General features: G+C 47.2%; 1 protein-coding gene across 1 annotated transcript in view; it reads left to right on the top strand.

Annotated features, from left to right (window-relative positions):
- Positions 1–2,016: 2,016 nt before the first annotated feature.
- The window catches only part of Spp2 (secreted phosphoprotein 2), a 20,635-nt gene continuing 14,532 nt past the window's right edge, over positions 2,017–8,119 (top strand). Inside the window, exons 1-4 of the mRNA XM_050163088.1 lie at positions 2,017–2,204; positions 2,297–2,421; positions 6,090–6,209; positions 7,323–7,430. Coding sequence (XP_050019045.1) covers positions 2,138–2,204; positions 2,297–2,421; positions 6,090–6,209; positions 7,323–7,430 — 420 coding nt within the window. The 5' untranslated portion in view covers positions 2,017–2,137. The remainder of the gene's footprint in view (positions 2,205–2,296; positions 2,422–6,089; positions 6,210–7,322; positions 7,431–8,119) is intronic.

The following is an 8,119-nucleotide window of genomic DNA, read 5'->3' as shown; positions in this document are numbered from 1 at the left end:
GGGGGGGGGGGGGGGGGGGTTGCGGAGGCACGAAGTTGTCCCTGTCAAGGGGGCCAGAAGTCAAGAGAGCTAAAGAGAAAGAGGAAGGAAATGTTCCTTAGGGTCCACCTCCTGTGAGGTACTTCCTTTGTGTAGGCCCCACCGCTTGAACCAATAGCATGGCCAACTGAGGTAGCCTGTAACACAAGAATCCCTCTGTGTGTGTGTGTGTGTGTATGTGTGTGTGTGTGCACATGTGCAGAACGGTGTGTGTGGGAGTTCGTATTCAAGCCATACAGGCACTCACATGAACAAAGTCACCTGGCTGAGGATCTCTGTTCTGTATTAGCATTTCTGAGACTTGAGTGTAGACCTGAACCACACAGGGGAAGGGAGGTTCTTTGGGGTGGGGTGAGGGGTCTGTCAAATAAAGGGGGGACTGGTCCTGTATCTGGAGTCTGCTGGCTGCTTCTGAGTGGGTCTGAAAGATGTACGTTGTCAGCAAACTCCTAGGTGGTTCTAAAGCTCTGGGCTTTGATGCTGCAGCATGGTGACCCTCCCGACCGCACCGTTGACATTTCCCGAACACAGAAATACCAAGATGAGGCCAGCCAGCAGAATCTTGGCCGTGGCGCTCAGTTTAGAAACCATGATGACATAAGAAATTAGAAGGCAGCTGCGAAGTTTGTGGTTTGGGGATCAGTCGAAGATTCCATTTTTACATTTGTTCTGAATTTAGTGATCCACCCTCTCCCCCCTTTTAGCCCCCCTCCCGTGAAAGTCATATGACAGCAGAGATGAGAAAAAGGAGATGACCTTGTAGAAAAAACAGAGGGTAATCTTCATTTACGACGCAGCCACCCGCCCACTGGTCCGTGCTCAGTGTGTTTCCAGGTGCTCCAGCTAAATGGTCTGTGATCGCTTTATATGATTTCCTAGGGACTGTGTGCAGAAAGCTCTGCGGTGCTTCACTGGCTGCCACCTGACTTTGAATACCTTGGACCAAGTATCTGGGGTTGGAAGAGCAGAAAATTTCAGGGATGAATGTGGCCCACATTCCTGCAGATTGGAGGCAGGACAAGAAATCACCGTAGCATGAGCGTGTCTGGATGGCTTACATTTAATCTTCTGGGTTTACAAGACATGATGGAATTCTGCAGGGCATTTTAAAATCATCACTTTTTTGCTCTCCTCAAAGCCCGTCCTGCACGCCTGGTGCTAACACTTAATTATAGCCAAGAGAATCTGAGAAGCCCAGTGCTCCCTCCTCACCCCAGCAAGCATCAAGCAAAATCAATAGCCCTGTGCTGGCAGCACGATGCTCTTGTCTCCTTCATCTCCTTCGCTCATCTGCGATTGCTTTTATTACTGCAGTTCATTTAATGAGACCAGAGTGTTTGGAGCCAGATGGTGACGTTAGTTCAATCTGGAAGACTAATGGAATTGAGTTCAAACCAGGTTAAAAGTAATGGAATTACAGATTTCAGCGGTCATTGTCTCATAGCGGCACGCTCTGGGTCCTTGTTAGATGCCAGAAGTCAGTGCCCGCTTCAGATGAAAGCCCTGAAAGGCAGTTCAGGGAGACCCGGTGTGTTCATCTGCTCGCTCGTTCAACACGTACTTCTATGCTTTGTGTCTCCCACATGGCCATTGTGGTTTCTGAATCATGGCCCCATCATGTACTGGAGGTGGCAGGCAGACCTAAGCAGGCAGGCAAAATCACTCTGTGTGTATGGTCTCTAGGAAGGGAGGATCCTGGCACTGAGGGTGTAGGGTTTTGAGGACCAGGTAAGGAATAAATACACGACAGCTTTAAACTCACCATTTTGTTGAGGCTACAGTTTTACCCCTCCCCCCAGAGAATGAAATGCAAAGAGAGAAAACAAATATCCCACACAGAGACCTAAGCTTCTCTGGATGTCTCCTGTTGTGGGCTAAAGTCCCTTGGAAAGGTCCAAACTTCAAAAGTGCCTCAACCTGGAACTTTTCCATAGGAAAAGTCAGCAGTAAATATTGACACCAGAGTCAGTCATCTCTGCTGAAGTTCCTGGCTGCTCCGACCAGCCGGGGCAGCCAGGTCATAGGTGACAAGGATAAGAACTGTCATCCTGAAGCTGTAGAGCGGCCATCTCCCTGGCTCTGGGTCACAGCTCTCAGGATGGAGCAGGCAATGCTGCAGATGCTTGTTCTGTTGGCGCTGGGAACCTACTACCAGTGTGCCTCAGGTGAAGGACACACTTAGCCACCTGCTCGAGGTGATCTCCGCCCTCTCCTAGTTCCACCGCCTCTCACTGTGGCTTGTGTTCTTGCTGTCCAGGTTTCCCGGTGTACGACTTCGACCCTTCCTCCCTGCAGGAAGCCCTCAAGGCCTCGGAAGCGAAGGTGAACTCACAGTCCCTGAGTCCTTACCTGTTTCGGGCGACCCGGAACTCCTTGAAAAGAGTAAGTGAATGGGGACAACTTCCCGGCCTTCTTCACCATCCCTGCCTTGTCTTTGCTTACTTTGTTGAATCAGTTGTTTTTATTTTTCTTTTTACAAAGATCACAGCCAGTCCTGCTGACTGCTTCAAAGAAGAGATTTTAATTATAGTTTTTGCCCTGGGGTTCTCAAAGCTTCTTGGGACATCTGATTTTTCCTTCTGCGTTTTCCCTTTGACCTTGGCTTCTCTCTGCCCGTGTCCTGGTTTGGGGTGAAGAGTCCTGAAGCCCTCCTGGCTCCTAGGAAGCGTTCTAGGGATGCTGCTGGCCTCCCCGTGTTTATAGAGAAGAAGCACTGGCCCCGGAGACCAAGAAACCCACCCGATTTTGTCAGCTTCCTAGTGCTGTTTCCTGGTCACCAGAGAACTGGGTGAAGTGACATTATCTTGGGCTTGCTGGGACTCAGTGGAGCAAAAAACGAGGGGGAAATGGAGCAGTATCATAGAGAAGCCCCTCTCCTTCCTGCCCCTTGAGGATTTCACTATCTTTTTATCAGCTTAATGGGGCTCAGAAGAAGGTAAGGACAGAAAGGCACCCCAAGCAATTGATGTTCATGCCAAAGATGAGGAAGAAATAGAGCAGCCAGCCTCATGGAGACAAGAGTGGACTCACGTAGCCACATGGTCAGGCAGCTACTACCACCACATAGAGGCCACACTACCATCACAGTCTCTATGGCTTTCTCTCTTCTCCACTCTATTCTAGATCCACGACCTTTGTCATTTAGCTGTTCCTCTGCTGTTCAACAGAAGTACACTTTGCTTACTCAGCTTGCCTTCATGTAAAAAAAAAAAAGTCCCCCCCCCCCGCCACCTTCTGACACTGGTTCCTTGTTTTCCAAACACAAAGCAAATTCATTGAGTAGCTTCAGTTGTCTCTTATAACTGGGTATGGTCATGAAGATGTGGGCTGAGCTATCGTGAGGCACCAACCCCAGGATCTGACGGTCAAGGTTGGCACTGAACACTATTATGGGGCAGCACTTACTCAGAGTGTAGGCAGCTACCAGGCAAAGGGCAGGCTGCTTCTGGGAGAAAGCTACATCAAAAGGCAGCTGCCTCTGTCTCCAACCCTGCTTTTGCTGGCACCAGGCCATGTTTCATTGGCACTGGATGTAATCCTCTTAGAGTGTTGTAGAACCCATTCCCTCTTGTCAAACTTGCAGATCAACAATTTAAATTCACTTTAAACTTAAATTCAGCTAGAGCTCATTATGGAACAAAGCGATTCATTAAACGGGAGCACAGGGACAGATCCAGAGAGAACTAAGTGGGGACACCATGGACAGGTAGCCAGTGAGACATGCCCAACACAGAATATACTGACACATGACCATCTTGCTATAGACACGTAGGCCTGACCCCAGGTCCACATACCTAAAGATAAGTCACTTACAGACGGCTTATGTGGATCCTAACAGATACTTAACGCATCTTGTCCCAGGGTATTGTTCTCCCACCTCGTGCCTGGTCCTGTTCCTTTGCTCTCCCTATCATCTGAGTGTATTAGTCAAGCGACATTCTCCATCACCTCTCCTTGAGGTCTGCATTCCACGACGTCACAGGAAATACCTACAGGACCACCGAAGTTTCTGTCAAACGACAGAACAGAGATGGTTTTTACCTTACCCCTCAGCATCATGTTCCTCCTCTGTGAGGGAGACCTCCGTGGGCTCCCTGCTAGTCAGATGGCCTTTCCTCTCTGCACCCCCTTACAACTGCATCAGGAAACTAGGGTGTCTGACAGAAGGCACAGCCTGCAGCCAAGGGCCAAAGGCTTGCAGTCAAATGGGAGGAGAGCTAATTAGTATAAAGACAGGGTTTGTAGTTCGAAGAGAAGCAGAGTACAAGATCCTGGAAACCCAGCCCCCTAGCCTAGTTGTGGGAAGAAATTAAAAAGTGTATTCGAGAGAGAATCCTAAGGGTATGGCCAAGTGGATGTTGGTGACAGAAATCACTGTGGGTGGACAGAGGAGCCCGGGTTGCATCTTTAGTCTGTAAAGACTTCCCATGGCTGACAGAACTACAGTTTGACATTCCCCATTTCTGCAACATCGCTTGCCTTCATTCTTTAGAATCAATTTCCGAATTATCTTGCTTATGATTATTATTAGTAAAGATTTCTGGAGTGGTACCCACTCTGGATTCACAGCTGCCTGACATCTTTACTACCTTGCCTCAGGTGCCCAGCGTACGGGGAGGGGCTTGATATATCACAGCATCTTCTGTCCTCAGACGACCCAGGTTCTTCAGAAAGTTTGAAAGGTTCCCTGGCAATCTTGGTGGCAAGATTAGAAAACAACATAGATTTAATCATAGGTCAAAGGTACTCATCCAGGAGATAGCCTGGGGCTCATTTACTTATTTTAGGAATTGGTGGACTTGTCTGGTGCCTCCATTAAGAAAATGTCACTTTGAGCCAGGTGGTGGTGGTGCACACCTTTAATCCCAGCACTTGGGAGGCAGAGGCAGGCAGATCTCTGTGAGTTCAAGGCTAACCTGGTCTACAAGAGCTAGTTCTAGGACAGACTCTAAAGCTACAGAGAAACCCTGTCTCAAAAAAGCAAAAAAAAAAAAAAAAGGGGGGGGGGACAAAAAAGAAAAAGGAAAAAAATCACTTCAAGTTTGTGGAGTCTATTCTTGCTGTGTTCTAGACTGAACTAGGAAAGACTATATCGTGGCTTTTAAGAGGGATTAAGAGTGAGGTTCCCAAGAGCTTCGGGGGCACAATACTTTCATTGACACATTCAATATGTAACCTTATTTTTGTGAGTGTTTTGAGCTTATTGGTTCCTATTATAACATACACTGTAGATTCATTAACATTGAACCCACTCCCCAGGAACCTGGAATTCCCACCTAAAGAAGTCTTGCTGAACGCATGCATGTGTTTTCTACATAAAGCACAACACAATCTCTTACTCTTGATGCCGTAGTCTCTCACACTAGCTTGGGGACTGAGATGACCCAAAGAAAGCACCAAAATGCCAGTCACAAGTTTCCCAAGAGAATGCTAGCACTGTGTTCACAGTGTACAGGCTGGAACAAGAAGGCAGAGGTTGAACAAAAGCTAGGTGAGTAACCTAGGAGTGGCAAAGAATATTTGGTGACTAGGTGAATTCACAAGCATCGGCTTTTGCGGAGAAGGAATTGCCAATGTAAATCTTTAGAAGCAATGTTGGCCTTGGAGTGAAGGCACACGTTCTATATCCTTCTTTCTTCTCTCTCTCCCTCCTTCCTTCCCTCCCTCCCTCCCTCCCTCGCTCTCTCCCTCCATCCCTCTCTTCGTCTCTCCCTCGCCTCTATTTACTATTGTTTTAGGACAAGATCTCTCTATATAGGTTAGGTTGATCTCAAGCTTGAAACCTCCTGCCTTGGCCTTCTGAGTGCTGGGATTCGAGGGGTACCCGCCACACTCAGCTTCGTTGGTTCCATGGTTGTCAGTGTTGTGTGGCTTTTCTCTATGGGCTTCAGTGTGAGTGCCTGCCATGACACGGATGCTAAGATATTACATAGCTTTTCCAATGAGTGCGTGATTCTGTCAACGTTTTCTCACTGGGCAGAAAGAATTATACCAACACCACGAATCTCAGAAACATGCCTATTGCAAATCCATGCTTTGCTTTTGTGAAGGTCAACGTCCTGGATGAAGACACCGTGGTCATGAACTTGGAGTTCAGTGTTCAGGAAACAACATGCCTGAGAGATTCTGGCGATCCCTCCTCCTGTACATTCCGAAGGGGTTACTATGTGGTAAGTGACCCAGGAAGTAATGTGAGGGAGACCCTCACTACTTCCATGACTAGGAGTGGGTCACCAAAGGAGCTTGGCCACTGCCTGTCTGGCACTCTGCCACACACTGGGTCGCCACAGCATTTCCTGCCATGGACTGTGTCCTTCGAGCTTGAGAGAGTGAGCTCTTGAGTGGAATCTACAGTCTTGGTGATATTGGTCAGTTCTTTAACCATTACTGCCCCAGCGTCCTATTCGCTAAGGTCCAGATGTAATCTCCTGTATGTATTATATCATCACATGGTGAGGATGCTTTGTATCAGACGGCATAGTGACGCAAAGAGGCCTACAGCAGAGAGAAGTCCCAGCACATCTGAAACTCTGCTGGACATGGATGTGAGATTGTGAGCCTCACTTTGGGGCGCTGCCCATGACTGAGTGTTGCCCACAGTGTGTCTTCCCTTCTCATTCAGCTCACATGGCCTATTTATGTCTATGTTCCCTATGACCAGAATCGTCAGCTGTTGTCTGGTGGAACCCTTTCTGATCAGAATGAAACCATCAGTCCAGACCCAAAATATTTCAGTCAAATGAGTGACTTCTTGAGATCTCCTTATAGAGAGGGAATTATTTTGTTATTTATCTCATGAAACTTCAATGGGATTCTGTCTTATAGAAGACTGTCACCTGCATGCACTTCTAATTAAATCTTAGGGCCATGTCACTTATCCATATCCACATATATGACATATACATACACACAGAGACATATACATGTGTGTATATATGTACGTATGTACGTATGTATGTATGCATTATATGCCACATAGTCAAATATATGGCATCTTGACTACTGTTTCTGTTATGGCAAGAAGAGATTCCAATCAGCCCTTTGTACTCATGAGGAAATGCAGGCTTTTCTCAGAGACTGGTATCAAACTCATGAAAATATTTAAACATTCCTTTTAAGCTGTTTAGTTCTGCAGAGTGTTCTTTGGATAACTGAACCACCTCTGTGAATTTCTCCTTTCTGCCTCATTTTGCAAACCCTGCCAGATGTCTCAGTTTATTGTCCAGAGGCTAACTCCTCCCACAGGGCGCTGAAGAGACCACTCATGACTCTGTCTTTGCCAGCCAACAGCTGCTTGCCGGAGCACCGTGCAGATGTCCAAGGGACAGGTGCAGGATGTGTGGGCTCACTGCCGCTGGGCCTCCACATCCGAGTCCAACAGCAGTGAAGAGGTATGATGGGGGCCTGTCTCCTTCCAGCTGGGTCGGGGACAGTCTGTGAAAGCTAGGCTATTTGATGGGATAGCTGGGAAATCATGCAGATGTCAGTAGACAGAATTCTGCTCACACAGCTAGATTCTCCCTTGAACAACAACTGGCCCATTTTCCATAATTTTTACTTCTTCCCACCATACTCTCCCAACACAAAATACAGCAACACAGCTCTTACCTCAAAGGGAATAAGAAGCAGTTCATTTGGGAGCTTATATTTATAAGTGACCCTGGCCTGGGAGCACAGATTCAGTGGGCCCCAAATGCTATGTTTCCTGTGTGATAGTTTGCTCCTGATTTCATGTTCTTATAGGATCAGAACAATTAAAGTACAAAATCAATGGATTTCAAATAGGTTTGTGGAAATTTCATGTAGGTGGATTACAGCAAAGAAGGGAACTGCTAGAGGCCTCAGATATATCTAATGTCATTTTTAGCTTTGGGGTTACTGGGAGCTAGGGCTCTGTACATTCCCAAAAGGATTTGACTTGATGGTCCCAAGGATGTTAGGCCATACATAGAGGTGAGCCATGAAAGGCTACTGGGGGCAAAGATAGCCCAAGAGGATTTGACCTAAACCTGAAACTTTCCTCCACAATCACCAAAATTTAACCAGAGGAACAAGACTGGTAATCTCTCTCTCTCTCTCT

The sequence above is a fragment of the Alexandromys fortis genome, unplaced genomic scaffold (assembly GCF_014885135.2).
Source record: "Alexandromys fortis isolate MF-2015 unplaced genomic scaffold, M_Fortis_MF-2015_v1.1 scaffold_139, whole genome shotgun sequence".
NCBI lineage: Eukaryota > Metazoa > Chordata > Mammalia > Rodentia > Cricetidae > Alexandromys > Alexandromys fortis.
The sequence above is the reverse complement of the archived record's forward strand: the minus strand, read 5'-3'. Positions and strand labels throughout refer to the sequence as shown.